This window comes from Sitophilus oryzae, unplaced genomic scaffold (genome assembly GCF_002938485.1).
Source record: "Sitophilus oryzae breed Bouriz unplaced genomic scaffold, Soryzae_2.0 scaffold_177_pilon_pilon, whole genome shotgun sequence".
Lineage (NCBI taxonomy): Eukaryota > Metazoa > Arthropoda > Insecta > Coleoptera > Curculionidae > Sitophilus > Sitophilus oryzae.
In genome coordinates this window covers 5132974-5159039 of record NW_022146479.1, presented here as the reverse complement: position 1 = coordinate 5159039, position 26066 = coordinate 5132974, and the positions used below count along the sequence as shown (strand labels likewise).

Below are 26066 nucleotides of genomic sequence, written 5' to 3'. Positions count from 1 at the left end.
TTTTAAGAGAGTATTAAAAATACATCAAGTATAAATGTCAGATAATGTCTTGTATATGCAATTTATCAATTTACTTCTTTCTTTATTTCAACAATGTTGGAGGATAAACCCTTTGAAACTAAATATTTTAAGGTTGGTACTATACTATTTGTTAATTAATGTTCGATATAACCGCGAGAGATATTTACGTCCAGAACCCACACCTTTTTATGTGATTTTTTATACATTTTAGACCACTTATTAGTATCCGAAGTCACATATTAAAGTCTCTTTTTAACCACTTTGATATGCCAGCTTGCTTTAGATAAATGTATGGAGGTATTGTGGGCTTTTGTGAATTTTAAAAATAATTTTGTGGCTCTTCCGCTTTGCAAAATATAAACCGAGGGTGAATAAATCGTATAATTTACTTCATTTCAAGCGCATGTAGACGTTTCCTTTTCGATAATATATTTATTGCCGTTGTGTTTCAGTATTTATTTAAAAAATCAATAAGTATTTCCATTTTTTAACGTTATCCAAGTATAAACTCTTACAAGAGAAAATATACAATACCTCCTTATAAGTAAAACTACATATATGTACATAACATACTTTTTTGTCAGAAATTTTATTCCAAATCTTGTGAGTTAATTTAATTTGCTAACAATAAAATAGAATATAATAAAGATGACGAAGAAATATTACAACATTAATATTTAATGTTGCACATATTAAATAAGATATATTTTTGGAGACTCGTTCGAACATGAGGAAAACTTTAAATTAAATAATCTTCAGGGATAAAACAAAAACTGTCACTCTGAGCCCATTTTTTCATTCAAAACTTTTCTTATTTTTCAAAGTTAACGCGTAAAAGGCTAAAAAAGCAACCCATCAAATTTTCTTTTTGCCTCTGTTTTTCCAACAAAAAGATGATCGATTTCGGCCTAATAACAAATCGTATACATAGGCAGATTTTATAAGTCCTTATATAAAGCTAAAAAAGAAAGTCAGTATTTGGGTTATTAAGAAAAAATCATATATGCACGTCCTATGTTAGCACTTATAGTAACTTTTACCCTATGATAATAAAAATAATATTATAGTAACTTTTACCCTCAAAAATTCAAATTCATTTTTTTATTTCAAAATTATTTTTTTTTCGAATCACTAAAGGTACTTGGAAGAAAATTATAATAAATCGAAGGATTATTAAGATTTTAATACCCTGTAGCTGCGAAACAAACGTGAGGAATCTCCCCACGCGAGATGGCACGTGTTTTTTGAAACACCCTATATGTTATTTCTTTATAATATGGACATATTCATTAAATTAATAATTAAATATTTATTTTATTTGTTACTGTAAATTGGGATAGAGAAAGTGCTCTTCATATTTTTAAATAATATAGTTAGAAAACCACAAGTTAATTTTTGGTTATAATTCGTGTATGATGTTAGATCACTTTCCTTACATAAACTGCCTTTTATTATTGTTTAATAATTAGATAACTGCTAAGTGAATATTGATTTATGTCAATTATTTTTAGAATAAAAATAGAATGATTAAATAGAGTAGGCAAATCATAAGGCTCAGTAATGTTTTACACATTATGACATCAAGACTAATCAGGCCTATTTGGTTCTAAAAAATGTTTATTATAATTTTTTGATTTTCTACAAAATCTTTTATTTTTAATTGTATTTTGTTTTATTTAAAGGTTTTCATAGAAGATAAAACCAGAAAAAGCACTCAGTGCAATAAATAGTGAAAGAAAATATATACATGCATAGATATATTTCGTATTATTTTTTTTCTTTATCTACTTATTTGAATTAAAACATAAAGATCATTGGATTGCATGCGCTCTGTGAGAAGTCGAAAGAACTTATTTTCATCAGGAAAATCTTGCGAATTTTGATATTTGCGAATCTGAATATACACAGATTTAACAAAACTGTCTTTTAAAATACTAATACGATTGAAAACATATACAACGATTAGGATATTATAGTGTAGCAATAGAACAAAATCTAATATTATTGTATCTCGCACAATTAAGTTTTCTTGCCCAGAAAACGCAGTAGACAGTTCTCATACAAGTTCTTTGTACTTTTCTATTACGATAACTGAATTATTTTCGGGAATATAAACTTCTAATGACATTTCTTTTGTCTCATAACTCTCAGTAAAGCTAATTTCAAGTTGTCATCCTGATGATGGATTCCTTCTTTGAGTTTCTCTCTATCGTAAATCGTAAAGGCTTATTATCTACCCTACAGTTATACATGAAGTAATAAATCATTTGTATGTATTTATTTGGAGTATTAATGTCACTATATGGTACCGTATGATTCAAAAAAACGGCGTCCAGTTAACTTGGAAATGACGATTGATGACAGTTCCCATATAAATTTACATAAAATGACAGCGATCTTCATTTCATAGCCATCGCTGACGCCCTTTTTTCGATATATCATATTGTATATAAACATATATAAAAAAATACATAAAAGAGTAGGTAGATATAAAATTTAAAGTTTTTTTTAAACAGAAGAGAATGAAAGTACTTGGTACTGTCAGGAAAACTATAGTTTACATTGTCAGCAATACGCTTAACCGCTCATAGGATATTTTAGAATTCTTAGAAGATAAACTAGTAATTCTACACCAAACATGTAAAACTTAATGTATATATAAATATAAATGTATTTTCCCTTTTTGTGTACATATAGTCAATTATAGATCCTTACTATTAGATCAAAATTAAAATAATCATTTTAATTTTAACTGAACTGCTATTTTTCTGATTATTATGATTTTTATTAGAATTTTCCGTAAATTCAAAGATATTTGGCAACGATGTTAAGCGCATGGAAATTGCATGAGAGGAGCAGCACCGCGATCAGAACCGGCAATAGTGCGAGTATGCGCTTTATGCACCAGGGTTTTGCAACGTTGTCGGCTCTTCTTATTATCATTACAGTTGCGATTATTGACTCCTTTTTTAAAAAAGTAATTAGCTTCTTTAAAATTGACAGTTAATATTGTAATATGTATGTATGTAATAAACTCTTAAAAGTTGTTGCGAATAACTAAAATAAGGAACCTAAATGTGTAACTAATCTATTACTTTACAATTAGTTTAAGTACCGTATGATCGAAAAAAACGGTGTCCAGTTGGCTTGGAAATGCACATCAATGACATTCCCGATATAATTTTACATATAAAATGATAGCGATCTTCATTATACTGTATGATAAAAAACCGGCGTCAGCGATGGCTGTGAAATAAAGATCGCTGTTTTTATATGGTATAGGTATGGGAAATGTCTTTGATCGTCATTTCCCATCCAACTGGACGCCGTTTTTTTTATCATATGGTATTAATATTGTAGTTGTAAAACCTTCTTATGAAATGTAAATAATAGTATATTAAAACTAGGAAATACGAAATAGGGTACTACCATAATGTGATATTTAAAAGATATTTTTTATACTGGCCTATTTTTAAGGCGTTATTTTTACAGCTTAAAAAGATAAAAGCCTTTTAAGTATATTTATAGGTATTAATTTCAAGTATTTGTATTATTTTATTACAGTAAAATTGTACGAGTAACACAAATATTAAGAGTTTGAAAATCAAATAGTACATAGATAATAATTAGTAGATATTTATTAATTAGATTTGCTGTGAAGCTTCTCGATTTATTTATTAATATTGTCACACTCCGTTTTGTGTGCTATGACTAGGGACCTAGGGGAGGATTATTAGTTATATAAAACAACTCAATAAACATATTTTGTTAAGTTAATGATTCGATTGATAATATACAATATGAGTACTTAATGTAGTTTAGTTAAGGAAATTATAAGGAGCACTGTTAAGTGCTGGCAACATTGTATCGCTAAAGTGACAAATGGGACCGCGTTCCCCTTTGCAGTTGCCTAATGGGTGGTGGTTATACGGTTTTGTTATTTTATATTTTTCTGGAGAAATACAAGTTTTAGTGTACTAATTTCCAAAGTTTAACATCATAAAATGATTACCATTCAACATAAATCTTCACTATTATGAAAGAGTGGTTTTGAATTGATATTTTCGACTAGACTATTTGTCTAGGATGGGCAATGCTTTTGTTTATATTTTAGCCATTATTTGCGGTCTTATTTCTGCACAAGAATATGCAGTAACCGAATTTACAGTACCTAATATTACAGAGTTTCTTAGTACCCTAAAGAACAATGACACGCCTAATATTAATATTTCAGCACCAAGTAGTCCAACAAACCTCACAATCAGAGATGCCACTGATACATCTTTGACTCTACAATGGAATGCTCCAGAAAAACCAAATGGAGAGCTGAAGGGGTACCGGATATATTTTACTCATGGTAACTACACTGATATTCGCAAAGATACCACCAATCCTAAGGATCCTGTCAAGACTTATGTATTGAATGAACTGAGTAAGTTTTAGAGAAGCACCTTTACTAAGAAGAAACTATTTTATTATTATTTTTTTAGAGCCAGATACACAATATTCTATAACAGTAAAAGCATTCTCAACTAAACATGAAGGAAATATATCACAGCCTATATTTGGCCGGACAGACATAATGGGTCCTAGTTCACCAATTATCCGAAATGTCTCTTGTGAATATAACAACTCTATTACGGTTAAATTTGATCGGCCAGAAAGAATACCAGATTCTCTGGACATGTATTATATTGATACTTATGAGAATGGTATTGCTTTAAATAAAACAGAAATGTCTGTAGAGAAGAGATATGAATCAATCACTGTAAGAAATTTTGCTACTGTTGCATGATCTACATTTTCTCATATTTATTTTTCTTTTCAGTATGTCATTAAGAATGTCACCACTGATACACATTATGATATTCAAGTGTATGCTGCATCAAAGAGTAACCGGACTGGTCATTTAGTCATGGGAGAAAAGTCTAAATTTGTGCGTGTTTTTGTCTCTGAAGGCTGTTATATTCCTTCAGAACCCTTAACTGAGCTTTGGGCAGGAATTATGGCTGGCTTTATGTGTGCAATTGGAGTGTTGCTTTTGGGAGGTGGAGGATATTTAATTTGGAAGTGAGTTAAATCGTTTTTGCTAATTTTATCACTAACTAACCTTTCTTAAAAAAAATTTTATCCTGAAATTGAAAAAGTAGAAAAAGAATAAGAGACCATATCAACTTGCTTAAATTTTTTTAAGTTATAATTTAATTGTATTTAATTAATTCACATTGTGATGTATCGCTTCTCTTGTTAGATAGCATAAAATTATTGTTTTAGGATTATTAATTTTTATTTTTAAATTTTTAAACATTATATTTTACACACTAAGATAGATTTCATTATTTGTCTAACTAAACTTTTCTTAGAAGCATTTGTTTTGGGACAATAGAAAATAGCAGTAAAATTAGCCAATTAACACTTTGTTACCTAATGACTTTCATAGAGTAGATTTAAACAATGAAACCTTAGAAATAATTTATACTTTTTAGACAAAGATTGCATTCACTTAAATTAAGTTATTGCAAAATTACTACTTCTGCTTTAATTACAATTCTATAATATTAATAGATAATGATATTGTATTTGATATTTTATACCACATATATTTTAACTAGTATTTGTTTCAAAGTTGTAAGGATCAAATATTTAAATTGTAAGAATTACAATTTTGTTGTAAGGTCCAACAATCTATTGATTTAAATTATTGAATTCACAACATAGTAACAACAGTACCATGAATAAAATAAAATTAAAATATGGATATGACTAAGTGAATTTCTTTAATAATATAATAATTTTATAGTTAACATGTTTTTGTATGTGATAACACTTTTTATAGAAGGGTTATATTACCAAACTGTTCTATAAAAATGGGTTCTTCAATGGTTGTACAATGATCATTTTGTAGCATGTTACAAGCATTTCAATTTCCGTTAAAATTGATTTTATAGTGGCTTATATGCATATACATATTACTATTTTTATTATTATTTATTATATTACTATTCATATTTTTTAACATTATTACACTGGCTATTTACTTTGCAGTTAACACAATTAAATAAATTTTTAAGAATTCTAAGCCTAAAATATTTAATATTGATTCTATTTTGGTGCGAAAATATATTAATTCTACAGCAATTGAATATTTTTGCAATGGAAAATTTAGACATTTTAATGTTCATTTTAAGAATATATGTTGTTATAAAATGCTATTGTTATGTCATAAAATTAAAACATACATATAGACTACTAAACACTACCACAGTATTTCATTTATTGTGGTAGTAAACTAACAATTCTATTAGTTATGTTTATTTTATTATTATCACCAACTGTGCATTATTTCAGTTTTAACCAAAAATTTCTGAATAATCTGTTTTTAATTAGTATACTAATTTTTACTTGAAGTCGTCCCTTTCTGTTATGATGTCCAACAAAGATTTTAATACTTATATCTTATAAAACCATCTTGTTTATTATATTTAAATGCCCGTTTTAAAAATGAGTCATTATTAGTAATAAGTTATTGTTTTAATCTAGCTGGAATTTAGTTTTGAATAGATCTGAATGTGTAATAGACCGGCTAGAACAGTCTATATGCCCCCAGTTTACAACATTTTTATTTCTTTCTCATTATTATTGTGGAATATACAAAATGTCTAATGTAAGAAAAGATTTGGTATATTCAGCTTACTTCTCAGTTATAATTTCGACGTTAATATCTTAATCTTATATTTCATTCACTTCACAATAACTCTCATTAAGTTTTCAATGCAATTATGAATGACTAAGGCTTAAAGTGGAATTATTTATAATGATCAAATATCTGGTTGTAATACGCAATATCTTTTTGCTGGATATTTTCTAATATGTGCGATAATAGGTAAGTGCTTTATTTTTACAATTTATGGTCTCCTATTTCTTTGATAATTTTTCAATTATTAATTCAGAGTGCTCAAGTTGACGTAAAATAGTAAAAATAATAAGCGATATTTATTTATGTAGATGATAAAACTGTCATGACAATTAAAAGAAGTATGTACAACTTGAGCAATATTGATGAATTATTCAACTAATCTTTTAGCCTTTATACAATGCTAAAGGATTAAATTACCTGTATTTAAATATAATTTTGTTCAGACCTAACTCAGGTTTTTTTCACACAGCAGGGCTTTCTGCAAATCCCGCCATAGAACTAGGCAATATACAGGGTGTTCTGTTGATGAAAACACACATGTTAACAATGTCGATCATACAGATTCCGCTGAACCCCAATTTAATAATGTTCACACTAATCACGACCATATAACCGACATTCCTATTATCGTTTAAATTTTGAACCATTTTTTTCTATGTGTGTGTATATATTATAAACGTGCTTTCAAAAAAAAAATTATGTTTAATTTTTTTTATGAAGTTTAGTATAAATTTGGATTTTTTTATATATGTGAATAGTATACAAAAAATAATACATATTTTGAATGCAACCGAAAAGACTGACTAAAAATTGAATTTATTTATCTAATTAAAAGTTTAAATTTAGAATAAGAATACCCTGCATATTATTAGTCTATAGGTTTGGGTAAGGAAAACACCCTGTTTATGAAAACGGGTAGGTACAAAAAACAATGGACAGATTCTTACTTTAATTCATTAACACATACTTCACATTTCCGTATTAGAGTTTATTTTCTAGCTTATATATGTCCCATGATTTCAAAAAAGGTTCATTTATTTTTTTCATCATTTATTTTACAAATCAAATTACATCAACAGATATTGATGTGGCAACACGGCATTGCGACACGCACTCACACAAAATACATTTTTTAGATGTTAATGTCCAACTATTTTTTTCTATCAAACTTTATAGAAAGTGTGGATCTGTTATCCAATTTGATAGAAAAAAGTAGCGATCACCACACTAATATTTATCACTTTTCATTTGTATATAAAGAGTAATTAAAACACGGGAATTCTTCTTGGAAAACGCCACTAAAACATATACTTAACTTGAATTGTTTGAAATATTTTATTTATATTTAAGAAAATTTGTGTTGAAGCAAAGAGCCATTGAAGGATATATGTATATGTCTCCGTAGATTATTTTTACATAAACCAAATATATAATTATTTTAAGTGTTTATCTCAGTAGTGTTATTTTTAGAAGAATACTGTAATGCACCTACCATAAAGGTTTTATAAAGACTGTAGACATCAATTATGAAAAAAAATAGACTAACAGAAAACAGAGGTGATATTAAAATGTTGTATTATATTTGAGACTACTGTAAGACAATGTTTGTCTTCCTCTTTTCATGTACATTAGACAAGGAAACATGATCTTTTTTTTCCGTAATCATTGATCAGTAAATAAAAGCCAAAATACTTGTACAATCTAAAGGCGCACTCTGACGACTTGTGTACTTGACAAACATTTGTTATTTAGATATACTTGCCATGTTGTTTGAGTGGTTTCCTTGCGCAAACGTTCGTCGAGCCGCGTGAGCGCCGAGGTTGTTGCAAAAAAAATGACAAAGATAGTATACTTGTCAAGTACGCAAATATTAGTATATTTGTCAAGTACACGAGTCGTCAAAGTCTACCTTGAAATAAAATGAACTTACGTTTATAACGAAAGACTTCCGTTTCATGTGATAAACATTGACAAGAGAGAGAGTGATAATCTGTGATGTAACAGGCAAAGATCGAGAAACACAGTGTAGATAAAGGCGAATTCTGACGACTCGTGTACTTGGCAAGTATACTATTTTTGTAAACATTTTTTTTGCAACAAGCTTGGCGCTCACGCGGCGCCTCAAATGACAAATAATTGCACAAGGAAACCGCTCACGCAACATGGCAAGTATAATATCTCAATAACCAATGTTTGTATAAGTACACGAGTCGTCAGAGTCCGCCTTAAGATTTTCCTTTTAAGCATTTTTTGTATCATTCAATATGCAGCAGAAGTGACAATAAGCAAGTTTTTTACAATCATTTAATGCTTAAAATTTATTTTCGACTATTTAGCTAGCTAAAAATCTGTGTAAATTACGTTTCTTTTTACAAATGATCAACTCTGTATTTTTGTTATTCTAACCTTTATATACATCAAGCATTAAGAGCAAAAGTGATAAATAACGACTCAAAACAATTAAAATCGACGTGATAAAACTTGCATTGTATAATACTACTGCCTGTTAAATGGGTGATGTAAATAAATTTTATCCCGTATTTAGGGTTTTGCTATGCCAGTTAATGAAAATAAAATTCATCTGTACGGTTTAAAATCGTCTATATCACCATTTGTGTTTTGTGTTCTTTTCATTAGTTTTATTTAAACATGAATGTCTAACAAGACGGTTTTTGAAGCATCGTTAACTAGTTATTTCCACACGCCATCTTTCCAGGAGATTCCTACAAGCCCCGTATTACTATCTGGATAATACGCAGTGCACTCCCGCTCCTCTGGACTGGAACAACAAGCCTGCCAAAAATGATCCAGATCCAGAGAATCCAGACGACGACAGGAGAGATTACAGTGGGCCTATAGAGGTATCGAGATTCCCCGAGCACGTCCAAAGACTACATGCTGACGGAGATATTGGATTTAGCAAGGAGTATGATTCTATCCAAAATGATCCGACCAACGAAGGCAATAGCTCCGAGAATTCTCAACATCCAGAAAATAAACCTAAGAACCGATATTTAAATATTATTGCCTGTAAGTTATTTTATATTGGACTCATGTTGGTTGGTATTTAGTGTTTTCTTTCAACAGATGATCACTCTCGCGTCCAGCTGCTACCGATGCCCGGTCAGAAAGTTTCCACTTATATAAACGCTAATTATATTGATGGATTTCAAGTGAACCGAGCTTATATCGGAACCCAAGGGCCACTTCCATCGACTTTTGACTGCTTCTGGCGTATGATATGGGAACAGAGAGTAACAATCATTGTTATGATTACGAATTTGGTTGAAAGGGGACGGGTAAGGACCGTGATTTCGTATACAGCCTCTTTTTTATTAAGAATTTTCCTTCTTTCATTTTTAACAGGTTGCCAGATATTTCTCTCAAATGCTCTTACTTCTAGGTAATTTTTAGAGAGCTTACATTTTTATTTTGACTAACTTTCTTTTGTTTTCACTGTATTTTTTTTTATTTTGCACCCTTCTAACGACCTGTTATCCTTTCTTATCTTTTTTTATAACGTTTTTAGTTTTTATATCTTAACTTTTATAATTGATAAATTGTGTGTATATCTTTTTAGAGAAAATGTGATATGTACTGGCCCAAGGAAGGCTCAGAAATGTACGGTGTTATAGAAGTGAAGTTGGTGAAAGAGGATGTCATGGCAACTTACACTATAAGGACCTTGGTGATCAGGCATACCAGGGTAAGCAAAATGGACAATGTAAAATGTTATCAATATGTTTTACATTTTATCTACTAGTTACTTTTACAGGTAAAAAGAGCCAAAGATGCAGCATTGTTGGAGAAGACAGTTTACCAATATCATTATACTAATTGGCCAGATCATGGCACTCCAGATCATCCATTACCTGTTATAAGTTTTATAAAGAAATCTTCTGCTGCCAATCCACCAGATAGTGGACCTATAGTCGTCCATTGCAGGTAATGTTTTGTTTGAACAATTATTACCTGCACAATCTTTTTTTTTTTATTAAAAATTATTTTTCGATTTCAGTGCTGGTGTTGGCAGGACTGGAACTTATATCGTCTTAGATGCGATGCTGAAGCAAATTAAAACTAGGGGAGAAGTGAATATATTCGGGTTTTTGAAACATATACGAGCTCAACGTAATTTTCTCGTGCAGACTGAAGAACAGTATATATTCATTCATGATGCTTTAGTTGAAGCTATTGAGGGAGGAGAAACGGACATTCCTCGGGATCAGGTTTCACGATATGTCGAATTCTTACAAAATCCAGACAGCAGGATTGAAGCTGACAATTCCTGGAAGAGTTTGAGTGAGCAATTTCAGGTATGGATATTCTAATTAGAAGAATTTGACTGCTTGAATAAGCTGTGGTCGAATCATATTTTAAAATGATTTTTTTTTGTTTCATGTGCAGCAAGTGATAAAATTCAAACCAAGAGACATATATCTAGTCTCCGCTAACAAGCCGGTGAACCAGAAGAAAAACCGGTGCGCCATTCTGATACCAATTGAAAGTTCAAGAGTTCACCTGACTCCTCGGCCTGGCGAAGACGGATCTGATTATATAAACGCTAGTTGGTTACCGGGCTTTCACAGCTTAAGAGAATTTATTGTAACTCAGCATCCATTGTCGCGCGAAGATTTCTGGAAAATGTGTTGGGACCACGCCTGCCAACTGATCGTCATGTTGAGTGTAGTTATGGGAGACGAATTCCAGACGTTCTGGCCTGAAGGAGATGAAGTGCTTGAAACGGACGTTTACACATGCAAACAAATGATAATTAGCCGATCTTCGCCGTATATAGTGAGAGAATTTTTGCTGAAGTCTGTTCAGGACGATTACGAAATTAAAGTGAAATTTGTTCAGTGCTTAAATTGGCCACATCACGGAGTTCCGAGTATCAAGAATATGTACGATTTACCGAATTACATCATTGATTTGCAGAAGCAAGGACAAGGACCAATTTGTGTTGTTGACAGGTAATATATGGTCGTACTAATGTATATTGTATCAAATTAATATCTTATTTCTATAACATATCAAGTAAAAAGAAAGAAAAATGTTTTTACACTTTATAGTAGTGGCGTGCATCTAATGTAGGCAAAAAGCCAAGCGGTGTCATAAAATATTTTTTAAATTATGCAGAGATTCTTGGGAATGCAGTTCAGTTGAAATAATAGACATTATATCTATGTCATATTATATTTTTTTAATAATTTAGTTATATAAACCTTTCAACCACAGTCTGCAGATTAACCAGCAGATTAAGCAACTTAAACTGAACTGTATTTCCAAGAATCTGCATAATTTATAAATATTACAATTCAAGAAATTAAGCTAAAAATATTTTTTATATCATCACTTAATAACTTATTACTAAACCAACAAATATTCATATTAAGCATTTTTTATCTTATTTTTATTCTAGAGATTACCTCAAGGGGGGTCCACATTTAGTAACATGTTATATAACATTGCTATTTAACATGCTACATATCACATGTTAAAAAACCGGGAGCCGTCCACATTATAGTTTTCGTAATCATGAATCGTTTTGGTGAGAAAGAGGTTCAGCTCGCAGCAGCGGCGTGCGTAATTATTTTTGAACAAAGAGAAAGAAAGTCGAGAAAAAAAGCGGTTTTGAGTCCGCCATAACCTACCAGCAAGATTTAGATATAGTTGAACTCAATTAGCTTATCTTTTCAATACTTGCCTCGGCTGTTTCTCATGGTGTTTCTGTCTTTTAAAAATATTAATATCTTAAAAGCAAACCATTTTGAATTATCCACTTCACCTAAACCAGTACCTGATTTCCATTTCTTTTGTTCCCTCTGGAACTGGCCTATTAGATAACGCATTTTTTTCTCAACTGTTTCTCTTTCCAAATACATACTATGAATATGAATGAAATTAAGATCGCTGTCATTTTATATGGAAAATTATATGGGGAATGTCATTGATCGTCATGTCCAAGCCAACTGGACGGGAGGCCGACTGGACACATTTTTTTTCGATCATACAATATTTTTGACCAGTAAATAAACAAACCAATATCAGCTCACCACACTAAGATTCTGTCGCGCACGTCCCTGAAAATATGAGCGGCTAAACTAGAAATTTAGCAAGTGTGGACGCGTTGTTTCATGTTACAATAGCAGTGTTGCACAACATCTTTTGATCTTTACCGACTACAAATGGATAAAGCATATCGCGCACTTATGCGAAGCGCGGCGCGGCGCAGCGCGGCGAATTTTTGATGGGTCCGCTAACTTATGCACGGTTTTGCGTACGCGGTTGGTATTTAAAGTTGTTTTGAGCTGACCGTTTTAATTTTAGTGTTATCTCTATGACGGTTTGATAAAGGTGTGTTAAAATTTCATTATGTGCTCAAGTTCTAGCAGCAGTTCAGAGGGAGATTTTCTTACTTTATGTACAATAGCTGAGGAAGAAGAAATGCGTGAGAACAAAAAAGAAAATCTTGGATTCATAATATAAATATAAAAAGAAATACGTACGGAGAATTCCATCACCTTCACTCAGATCTTCTGGAAGACGAAAGAAAATTTTTCAAGTATTATAGAATGACCCACGAAAAATTTAGTGAACTTCTTTCTTTGTTAAGACCAAGTATAGAGCGTCAAAATTCTAGATTTCGCTGCTCAATTGACGTTATCGAAAGACTTTAAACGAAACAAAACGGCTCTTGATTAAACGTAACCTAAATGCCAATTAGTAATACATTAATCGTAGAATCCTTCATCCGAAGACACCCGAAATAGATTTCGAAAATGACCGAAAACAGAGATAGTTTCCGCAGACCACCGCGCACTAGGGCACGCGAAGCGCGCCGAAGAGAATTTCCTCGCTTTGGATTCCAGGTCTGCAACGAACGGCGCTTCGGCGCGCGGTGCAAGCGGTTGCTTCGCTTGAGTCAGCGGACGTGCATTATATAACACAAATTTAATCCGTTGCACGGTTTTTCGCCGCGCTTCGCCGCGCCGCGCTGCGCATAAGTGCGCGGTATGCTTAACATCTAACAAGTTATATAGCATCGAAATTTGATAAATATGACTAAAAAATATGTAACATGTTATATAACTTTGCTATATAGCAGTGTTATATAGCAAGTGTGGACCGTCCTTAACATATATTAAAATAATTTTCGATTTCGACTAGTGCGTTATCGCGCAATTCCTATGTAAAATTTACCAAAAAGGCGCTTCATATAATTTACACTAAGGCAGTTTGATATCTTTATATTGTCTCTAATGGGATGGTAAAGGTTGTGCCTTGTCAGAAAGAGATAGAGTTGGGGAGTAACGCGTTGCCAAATCTAAAAAAAAATAATTTATAAAAAGTCTTCTTATTTTGTCAATTTTACCTACCCTGAATTGATTTGCACTGCATGCCACTTCGTTATACTATGTAAAAAGTCAGTTTTTTACATATACATGATTGACAAATTTTTTTTTCAAAAGTTCCGCAATGTAGGTCATGATTGAAATTTGTCAGCCAATTGCATTACATCAAACCAATGACAATTTTTGTTCTTGACGACTTTCCTGTTGTCACTAAATTGGTTTTGGTTCATTTTAAATATTCACCTTTGTAAATGTTGTTTTTTTGGTCTGTGCAGATTTGGTGGAACTGATGCAGCCACGTTTTGTTCATTAGTAACGATAAAGAAACATTTAGCTTACGAGCAAAAGGCTGACATATACATGTATGCGAAATTATACCATAACAAAAGACCAGGCATATGGCTTAATGTGGACGATTACATGAAATTACACCTTTGCGTTCAGGCAGCCTGTTGTGAGACAGAGAAGTACCTTGATGACGTACCACCAGACATGTATACTCTTGCAAATGGCATTGCTAAAAACCGTATTTCTGGCTCCAATTGTTCTGGAAAGGCGTCGAACTGTTCCGACTCCCAACCAAGCTGTTCTAGATCTCCAGATGGTTTCCCTGCTACTGCTGCTGTTTCAGAACTTAGTTGCGACAGACCGTCTACGTCCGAGATTGGACATGTTACTACTCTGCACGAACCAAAAGACGAATTTGAACGAGTTCCACCAGAAGGTATGGAATCTGAAGGCGCTGTTATATGAACTGTTTCTTTAACTTCATTCTCGTAATTACGCTACAAAACTCCTTGGTTTTGCCTTTGAGTATTAATTACTTATTGTTATAAAATAACACGCTTTTTGGTAAATAACAATAGAAATAAGGCAAAGCTGAATTCTTTTTGTGCGATTCAAATGGATGTCAATTTTTAACTATGTCTTGTGTTGAATGATATGTGTATATTGCCAATGGCTCGCTTGATGTCACCCCTTTTTACGTGTAGTTAATCAGTCCTTGTCTCAGAACTATTTGTGGGATTACAGTTCTCTCTAATATAGGATTTCATGTCTTGAATAGGAAAACAATTTAACAACGAACAAGTTTAAGTAAATTGATTTACATCGAATTTTTGTGAGTTCCTAAAATGCCAAAAATCTAAAAATTATTTTAGTTCCTTATTTTATATTTAGAAAAATATCAAGACATGAAGTCATATATATTTTCACAAATGTGTGTTATAATATGCAATATGAAACGTTATGTTATAATAAGCTATTGCTATATAAGTTTTGCCGTCACTAATCTCGTATAATAATATTTGACATTTAAGATTTAGTAAACTTTAAGAATTGATTTAATTTTAAACATTTCACCTTGCTTCATCTGTCATAAATAATTCTAAAATTTGGTTGGTAAAAATGTAATGACACTGTTTTCAGTTTTCTGTCATATTTAACTTCATAATTAACTGATTTAATTAAATCAATATGTTAATTTGACTATTGCTGATGAGTTGATAGTTGAGGTATTGAAACAACATTCTATTATATATATTATATTATATATTATGCGATATTAATAGCCATTTCATTATTGTCATCAAATTTTCAATTATATAATCTCAGTATGTTGGGGAAAATAATATAGATATTTGTTATGATTGGTGTATAATAAGTAACATACATTATACTATAATGATCTATATATATGAACTATATATTGGGGGGGGGGATTCTACTACTTATAATCTACATTTAACTTTCTATAGATGTATTACTTTTTATATTATATCTATAGTGACATAAAATGAAATAATTGTCGTTTATGTCTATGGTATTGTAGCTCGTTTTGAGATGCAGTTTCGTGTTGCTTGAAAATGTTTTCTATGGTAACCTTGAATTTCATTGTTATTACTAGATTTTCTGAAGATCTGTTGATATTTTACTAATAATTTTGATATTATGTTCCTAAAATAAGTGTGTTGTTTTGCTTTTTGTAATTATGGTTTCCATTTATATACATACTAGCTTAATATTTTTTTACAATACTTTTATGTTACACATTTTTAATTTTATTTTTCAGCCATACCATTATTAGAGAATCTGAAGAATAGAGTGTAGGTATTTTTATTTATTTTATATTCATATGCAAGACAATTCCGAATTGGAGTTTAAGTAAGACAAGGAGTTGGGTGATTTTTTTTACATATTTATTCATTATCCAAAGCATATTTTAATTATTCTATTTAAGGTAGTGTTAAAATTATTTAATATTTATAATTTATTTTTAATTTTATGCTTATTTATTTACCTCAGTTGTGGTGCTATAATTTTTAGGATATTTTAAAATCGCGGTGCTTATTTCCATTTGTTTCATGCATCTGAAATAGTTTGCATTTATTTTCACTCTAGATAGCATTTTCTAACAATTTTTAATGTATTTGTGTCAAATATTAGCGGTAATATATAAACAACCAAATTAATGTTTTTCTGTTGTATCAACAGAAATAAATGTTGCAGTTAAAGTGAAACTTTTTGCAACAACCAAGTTGTATATTCTTAGTGTTGTATATATATAATTTAGTGTCTATTTAAAATTGCTGCATATTGATTGCTAGTCATTTGAACATTACTTTTTCATTAATTTTAAACTATTAGGCTAAGCGCAAATTGAGTTGCGTATATCGCGTGGGACACGACCTGAATCGACACGTGTGTCACACGCGCTGCGTGGTGGTCCGCAAATTGGGAGTCAGTTTTTCAGTATTGTATAAAACGTCTGCATAAAAATGTCTGATTCGCCATCGAAACAATTATTTTTACTAAACTTTAGTTCTGAAACAGAATCAGATGATTCCGAAGAAAAAATGTTACTGTATTCCATAATAAAAAATAATGCACGCGACGCGCGTTCATCAGGTCACGCCGGTCGCGCCGCGCTGCTCTTTGTTGTCAATTTGCGCTGTTCCATTTATTTCTGTAGGTTCCCAAAAATCGCATCGCGACAAGTCACGTCACACGCGTTATCCGCGACTAAATTTGTGCTTAGCCTTACTGCTGGTCTATGTTCATGGTTGACATCACATCTTAACAATAACGATAAACACTATACAGGGTGATTTTTTATTATTTAATCGTTTTTGTAATTCTATTAGTAAAAACACAGGGTTCAACAAACACGCTGTTATAGCACAAATATATTTCAAGAACTCTAAATTCCCCTTTATTATTATTTTTGGAATATACTTAAAATTGGAACAGAAACTACTGGCTGTAGATTTTTGTAAGATAAATTTAAAACATCTTTAACTAAATAGCACAATTTAATTATAGACTTAGGCACATTTTAACTAGTGAGTGTGAAGACCTACTATATTTTGAAATAGTTGAGGTAGGAGCTCTTTATTTTTTGTTTGTCGTCCTTCACACTAACTTGTCTGTATATAAAGAGGAAAAGGCTTACTTCAAGTAGTAAAATAGCATTTAGACTGAACGGATACTAATGTCATTTTTCATCTCACTATCCTGGAAATAAATTCTTTACTAAGTCTAAAAATTATTAATTATTTGGTTTATGACAATCATCAAAATTGTATATTTTATATTACTATCAATACAATATCTGTTTAAAATGAGATTGTGAGGCGTTAAAATAATATCTTGAAAAATGAATATTATGTATTTTTGTTAAGGAAAGTATGCTGAAACACTAGAAAATATAAATGTTTAGATTAGCCGATTGAATATAATATTTTAAATGTTATACATGTCAATGCAAAGATTTTATAATTCCATTTCCGTTCAATCACTAGATAATAGGCCTACTAATTGTTCATACCTTTGTAGTATTTAGAACGATAATTTAATAATACCATTTATATTTTTCATTGAATAATTCTTACATATTTTTTTTTCACAAATTCCTAAAAGTTAAAACCCTAAACATTTTTAGCACATTCATTATCGCTTTCAGGAAGCCTATATGGTTAGAGTAAAATTCTTGAAGCGATAAAAAAAATAGTTTATAGACACAGTAATGATGTTATAGCTGTAAATGCCTAAACTTTTATGCATACAGGGCAAAATAAACCTTTAAAAAGAATGTTGCAAAGTTGGATATTTTAGAATTTATAAATTTTGTCTAAAGAGGTGTAATATGGTGTTAAAGAGTTAGTTATAAGGGTTGTTTTAACAGCTCTGTATTAATACAGTTTAAGCTTAACTGATCTTGTAGAACGTAGAATATTTCAAAAGAATAAATATAAATATATGTATATTAATGTAAGTCTTTCTATTAATTTATTTATATATGTTACATAATTTAGCGCAGTTTTTTATATTTATATTTACATGTATATTATCATAGGTATATTTGGACCAAAAATTTAGTTGTGCAACTCTTGCTCACTTTCCAATGCCTCAACAGAAAATTTAATATTGTATATTGTTTAAATATTTGGAATACATCTGTAAATTTTATGTTTTTAAACTTTTATTAGACAAAATTGATTTATTGATCGCTTCAGATCCGTCCATCGGCTTTGATACTATTAAATATTCTGCTTGGGGTACTGTTCTTCCATTTAATTGTTCCTTTTGCTAATTAATTTTATTTTTTATTTTTTTTTAAGTTTAGATAAGTTAAATTGGATTGTAAAATTGAAAAGGCTGAAACGTTACGTTACTAAAGCCCAATCCTACATCATAAAATTCCAAAGTTTTTATTAAATTTTTGATTCTGATGTTGATAGGTGTGGGCTTTAGGGTTAGTTTAATCCAGGCAAGTCATTAGTTGAGTTAAAATTATATAAAATTGTATGTGTACATAGTTGTAATTGTGTATGAACTTGTGACATTTAAGTGTATTCAAAATACAAATAAAAGTGAGTAAATAAATATATTAAAAAGTAAAAAGCTTTTTTTCGCAGTATCTATGACTAAGTATAGATATCCCTGTATCTATAGGCAATATGGCTTTTTTACTTAAATACCTGCAAAGTTTTCAATAAGGGAAGAGTGGGTAAGAAACTATAACACTAAAACACCCTTTACATTAATAAAATGAATCAATCGCAACCAAAATACACATCCATAGATTTGAATTTTCACAGCTATTGTAGTCTCTGCCAGCCCCGGCAGCTATTAAAATATTTGAGTCCCCTAAATGCAAAACTCGGTATTTGCTAGTCACGCAAATGTTCAGGAAACCAACAAATTTGTCACTTATTAAAATACATATGATTTGTTTTAAATCTTGGTTTTAGTTAACTCTAGTCATATCGATGTAAAACTACTATTCTTTTTAATTTGAAATCCTACCAAAAACTAACTTTTAAAATTAAAATACCGAGTTTTGCACCTGTGTTTTGAGAATACCCAGTTTGCTACTCAAAATTGCCCATACCCATAAATATATACTTGTGGAATTTAAAAATTACTTTCAGATTAAACCCATTTTCTTTAAATTGAAGGCACAAAGTAGTGCTAAAACATTATTTATTAGACATAATAATATAAAAAAATATTTTAACACAAAAAAATATTTTCTAACTAACTAAACAAAACAGGTGCGTACTTTGAAAAGCAAACTTTCAAATTCCAAGTCCTTGGAATAATAATAATCCTTACAAACAAGAACCGAAAAAAGAAACTTTTCTAAACTAAAAAACATGCAGGTTCTTAGCAGCGTTGCCAATCTTTGTGGAATTCCACAAAATGTGTGGAATTCGTAATAATGTTGTGGAACGTTTGTGGAATAGAATAAATGTGGAATTTTGTGGAATTTTCGGAATTATTCTTTTTTTCCTTTTTTTCCCTTTATTTAGCTAATAGTAAAAAAAAATTAGAAGACTCATCATAATTTTACAGATTTCTGTAAAAAGAGCGTGAGAAGATGCCGTGGAGGTCAGCAGCTAGGTTCGGTATTTACAAATACGTTTAAATTACCTATACGGAGGGTACCGCTTAAATTCCTGTCCCGATGTTAAAGGATGGCTATAGAATTTCAATGCATTTCCTACATAAGTCTATCCTTGTGTGGTAGGAGGTTTGACTAAACAAGGACGAACCTATGTCTTGAAACCATTCGACTCTATTTTCTGTCCTCCTTCAATACTGGGACATAATATCTCTCATTGCTCTTATGGGAAGGCCGCGGTATAGGTAGTTTAAACGTATTTGGGTATTTAGATCTGCAAGCAATCCAACGAAATTTTCGACATATCACATATCACACGTCACAATATTATGTAAAATAAGTGTAAAATCCCTTTAAGATCACGTGGTTTATATAAAACAAATGTCGGATTGGTCGCAGACCTAAAGACCGAACCTGGGGCGCTATTCTGTAAAATTGTCGGTATCGGTAAGTTACGACAGCTCTCGATACGTATTTGTATATAGTAAAAATGTGTTAATTGTTGTTGTCATAGTTACCGATCGGTCCTATGGCAGATATCGTAAATTTGTACCGACGAAAATCGGTATCTCTACGAGTAACTATGACAACAACAATCAACACGACGCTCATTGGCCGTACGTACCGATAGCTGTCGGTTACTTGCCGATACCGACGATTGTACAGAATAGCGCCCCTGGCTAGTGATTGTGGAATTTTGTGGAATTTGGGTATGTTCGCCGTGGAATATAAGTTTGGACCATTGGCAACGCTGGTTCTTAGGCACTTTAGGAAACAGGTTCCAAACAACAAGGGCTTAGATTCTAAGTTCTGGATTTTCTTCTTCCATAATAATTAAGCCGTCTTCATCTCTCTGTTTACTGTTCGTTTTCTACCTTTGCCAATTTCACAAATTTTTAATAACGAAGAATGGCAAACACGAGCGATGGAAAATATTTTTTAACGAAGAATGGCAAACACGAGCGATGGTAATTATTACCATGCAGTGCCTTCTATTAAAAGATCAGCCTACGGGCGAGATTTATGACGTCACGCTACTTAGATATAACGGATTAATAAATATGTTGTAGAATACATGGAAAACATAATTATTCCTCAGATTTTTGGTTTGTATTTTAAAAATGATATATCTTGAAATATGATATAATGAACTAAATAAAATATACATAATATACAGTTAATAACTACAACATATATACCTATTTATAGTAATAAATACTTTGGCAAATAAACTATGAACCATACAAATGCAGCAAATGTTTTACAATGTACAAGTAATGTATAGGTACATAAGATAATGGGTAAAATGTAAATATATTTTAAATTTTGGGGTTTGAAAATCGATCTAATTTCACAAAAACATTTAATATCTACTAATAGTGATGTATTATTATTTGTATTCAAAAATTTATATGTATATTTGCAAGTATCAATGTTCGAAAAATTATATTTACAAATAATACAATATTATCTAAAAAAGGCGTCAGCGATGGTTATGAAATGAAGATCGCTGGCATTTTATATAAAGAATTCTTGTGTAATTTTTGATTTTGATTTCTTGATTTTAGTTTGAAAACGTTGATTGTTTTCATTTGTTTTATTATTTTTATTTGTTTTAAAACGTGTTTTGCTAACTATAGTTTTCATTAGTGTTGTGTCATATGAGAAAATAGTCAATATAATCCAAAAAATTACATATACAATATAATTCACACCTCATAATGTTTACTGCAATTAATAAACCAATATAAACTTATCAAAAGATGACCACATATTTTTTAAAATTATTATTCTTAACACTAAAATTATCTACATTGACTATGGAGTACGCAGTAAACATTATGTGCTTGTGTGTGAATATTTTATATGCACCTCTTTTTGATTATATTCGACACTATTTTTTCTCATATGACACAACACTGATGGAGGCTATAATGTTAGCCGAACTGTTTTTTAAAACCAAATAAAAATAACGAAAAACCAAATGAAAAATCAATCAGCGTTTTTCCCGAACCTAAATTCCAAGAAAATCAAAAATTTAGAATATTTAGAATCAAGGTTCAAGAATATCAAATTTTCCAAGATTGTAAAATTCTAGTTAATTATTTTATGTGTACAGTTATTTAGGGAATGTCACGATGTTCATTTCAAGCCAACTAGACGCCGATTTTTTTTTCGATGATACGGTATAATTCTTACGTAAAATGTAAATAACATTAGACCAATTAAAACAAAGAAATATGAATTTCTTAGTATATTTTTGTAACACCTTTATTCTTAAAACTTAATTTTGTATTGCAAATATACCAATTTTATTGTTATTTTATTCATATTGTATTCAGCCATCACTTAAATATTTTATATTAATTTGGTATTATAAATAATCAACACTATTCAGTAAAAAATTACTGAACAAATATATGTTATGCTTCTTTACATACATTATATTATCAAACAAAACACATTCTTCTTTTTTAAACTTTATCATTCTTGTCTTTACAAAATCTTTTTAATTTTGAACTCAAAATAATAATCTTTTCATGATCTTTAATACACATATTCTTTATTTTTCCCTAGATCATCATAATACCTACTTACGTGTTTATCTTACGTGTTTGAATCTATCGAAGCTGAACCAACAACACTTGGAGTGGAGATTCCACAATATGAATAAAATAAACATAATTGTCCAGTTTTCTTTTAATACCATCCTGGGAGAATATTATTTTTAAATTTATTAAAGAGATTTTCAATAGAATTGTCTCTGATTTATAACTCGTACCCACTTTTCTTGCTCTTCCGGATATTTTAAGCTGCCTAGTATAACTATCCTTTCCACCAAACCAAACACAACAAAGATGAGCCAAAGCACCAAAAACACACTCCACTTAAGCTTTATTGATGAATTGTTAGAGTCTTAAAAAACACACACAAAAATCACGATAAATAAAAAATTTATGGGCACTTTTAGGTTAAAGCACTTAACAAAACGTGTAATATTTCGTGTTTTTTTATGAGAAACAGAGTGACCATCATAGCGACCATATATCTGGTAGTACTTTATGTCACTTAAACACCAAAATAATTAGTTTTTTGCACTACAATAACAAATAATACTAAAAATCAACCGACAAAATATGAATACAGAATCTAACCCAATATCTAAGTATGTACAGCTGATGAAGTAAACAAAAGTCCGCCCGTAGGCTGATCTTTTAATAGAAGGCACTGTACCATGATACAAGAATACAAGGTATGATATTGCGCAGGTTGGTCGCTACGTCACAGGTGATAAACGGCACCATTGGTCGGCAACACAGGGGAACTGTTTACATTTTATGCGAATGCCAACATCCTATTGTTATTGTTTGGTATGTTGCCCAGTATTTCTCCGCTTTTGTTTATTTTTAATTTTGTATACGTATACTTTGGGGAAATCTTAAGAAAATAATAATATAATTAGCTTACTACTTTTCAAAATTTCGACATTTATAATTTTATTTAGTACTTATTAAGATTCAGTCAAGATTACAAGAAAAATAAACTTGAAATATTTGTAAATTTCGTCATTTTTCATCAGCCGTTAGGATTAATTTTTAATCTGACAACGCCGCTCTGTTGTTATAGTATTTTCTATAGTAGGGGAATTGGACGCGGTCAACAGTGTCAATACTGTCGATAAACAGCTGATTGGCATGATCAGCTGTTTGCCGTGCTTTTATTTTTCCATATTTCTTAACTATTAATAAACTATTAATGTATAATTGTTTCATTTTATATAAAAGACCAAAATTAGCATTTAAAATGGGTCTACACTGGCAAAATGTGTGAGAATAAAAGAATTTAAACATCGTCATTTCAAAAGTAAGTACTGTTCTGTGGTAATACAACATCTCGTTTTATTTACCTAAAATATTTACCATATTTGTTAAAATTTGTTTATTTGTTTTATAATATAATTTTGTGAATATAATATATTATGTATATTATAAGAAGTAATGTTTATATTTTTGTTACAATATTGTCCGATTTAAAATCGTATATTTGTATTTAATTATGAATACAAATAATTTGTATGTTTACATAAATTATAATTGGTATGTTTACATTTGTAAAATAATGCCTATTTACGTTTTCTATTACTAAGATAAATATTTTATTTCAGATTTCTAAAAGATAGTGAGAGAAAAATTAAATGGTTTTCTCTGTTAGGATTTATTCATAGCATAATATTAAAAAGTCGAGCAAAAGAGAACTCAAGAACAGCTGATTTTTTTATAAGGAATTGAAGAAAATATTTAAAATCTGATGATTTTCACAGCCATTTATGTCGCGATTTGTGGTCTTTCAGTTGTTTCAACATCACCTAGGAAATTAACATTAAGATATCAGGATCCTGCATATAACGAGATAAGAACTATGATCTTGTTAGGATACCTATTCCGTCACAATATGTAAGTACATATATATTTACAGTTTAATTTTTTAATATAAAATATTACTATATACTAATATGTATACACAGATTCAAAGTGTACAGGGTGGTGCCTTTCATACGATATGAAGGTTTCAAGGATTTTTGTTGATGGAAGTTTGTATTGAAAGAACAAATGGAGGGTTTAGAAATCAATCAAGTCATACAAATTACTTTCATTTTCCTTGGAGCCTTTAAGTCCCTATGAGAGGTGTTACCCTATACCTATATTAATATTATTTTACTAAAATTACACTATAGTTGTATAAGATCCTCACCATCGAAAAAAACAGCGTTAGGGGTTGGCTTTGAAAGCAAGATTTATGTAATTTTATAAAATGTAAATTTATGTGGTGAATGTCATTGATCGTCAATTTTATTTTGCTCACAATGTATACTCAATGTAGATATTTATATTCACCAACTTCATGTTTATATTTTGTTTTAGGAAGTGAAGATATTCATGGTGTGGAAGTCGTTACTTTAATTACATAGTGCATATGAAATTGGTCCTTTACATCATGTTTAAAATTGACGTAATGCTACTATGCAAAATATTGAGAGATGTGAATCCTAGGCAGAGCTACAGAATTACTTTTGTTGAGAGACAAATTATGATAGTGATTAGAATCGCATATTCTAGACTTTTACTTAAAAATGATTTGTTCGAAATGAACTTTTATAGTGTGGAGGAATACCTGCAAATTATAATATGAGGCTTTACGTGATATGATAATTTTATTATGATCTGTTGTGTTTGTTTTTTATATTTTGTATTATATATTTGTGTTAGCTTTAAGAATTTATTGACTATTCCTATACAATTGTACATTGTTTTATGGAAATAAATAAATGATTGATTGATTGAATATATTTGCTATAACTATGTTATCTGTTATGCAAATACATATGTCAACAAGTAAAAAGCCAATGAGAAATTAGTTTCTGCTTGGATCCTTACAGTGGCATTTAACAAAATATATATTTTTTCAGGTTACAATATTTTATTTAATATGAACCTGTAAATGTAAGAATATTATACATATATTATATTTTTACTCAGTCCCTAAATATATTATTAAAATACAACACTTGTGTTTTTTATTAATATTGTGTTATGATTAATACCTAACTAATGTAAAATTATATGGTATGTAAATATCCTTACACTGAGAATTCGTTTGGTCAAAATATTACTCTCTTACTAATATGAATTTGAAAACCACAGAACATTGTTTTTTTTAGTTTTTGTGCTAATATTTTCACTTAAAATTACCGAATATATTTATGGTATAGGTAGGAAAAGATGAATTTTGTGCTTTTAATTATACATTATATTAATTATATTATTATTGTAAATAATATCTACTGATATTTAATATAAAAAATAGTTATTCACATGCATCTATTTTTCTTTTGTAATTAATACTATCTAAATAACAAGACATCTTATATAATAGATCCATTAACATTTTAGTTTATAATTATCAATCACTATACGATGTATAATATCTTTTAATTATATCTAACTTTTAATTATTGAATATTTAATAAACAAATTTTTTATAGTGTTTGTTAAATATTTTATAGCATATACTATTATGTATTTATAAT

At 30.1% G+C, this 26066-nt stretch overlaps 1 protein-coding gene and 1 long non-coding RNA gene across 2 annotated transcripts in view; both read left to right on the top strand.

Annotated features, from left to right (window-relative positions):
* LOC115882532 (tyrosine-protein phosphatase 99A) overlaps positions 1-18975 on the top strand; it is a 291693-nt gene extending 272718 nt beyond the window's left edge. The window contains exons 8-18 of the mRNA XM_030900649.1: positions 4256-4453; positions 4512-4789; positions 4850-5091; positions 9435-9748; positions 9806-10017; positions 10299-10442; positions 10494-10663; positions 10737-11034; positions 11126-11691; positions 14349-14797; positions 16145-18975. Of these exons, the coding sequence (XP_030756509.1) occupies positions 4256-4453; positions 4512-4789; positions 4850-5091; positions 9435-9748; positions 9806-10017; positions 10299-10442; positions 10494-10663; positions 10737-11034; positions 11126-11691; positions 14349-14797; positions 16145-16182 (2909 nt within the window). The 3' untranslated portion in view covers positions 16183-18975. The remainder of the gene's footprint in view (positions 1-4255; positions 4454-4511; positions 4790-4849; positions 5092-9434; positions 9749-9805; positions 10018-10298; positions 10443-10493; positions 10664-10736; positions 11035-11125; positions 11692-14348; positions 14798-16144) is intronic.
* A 4680-nt stretch (positions 18976-23655) lies between these two features.
* On the top strand, positions 23656-25104 carry LOC115882508. Its single transcript, XR_004050200.1, has 3 exons — positions 23656-23842; positions 24144-24432; positions 24901-25104. It is a non-coding gene; the product is annotated as an uncharacterized LOC115882508 (long non-coding RNA).
* Positions 25105-26066: the final 962 nt, after the last annotated feature.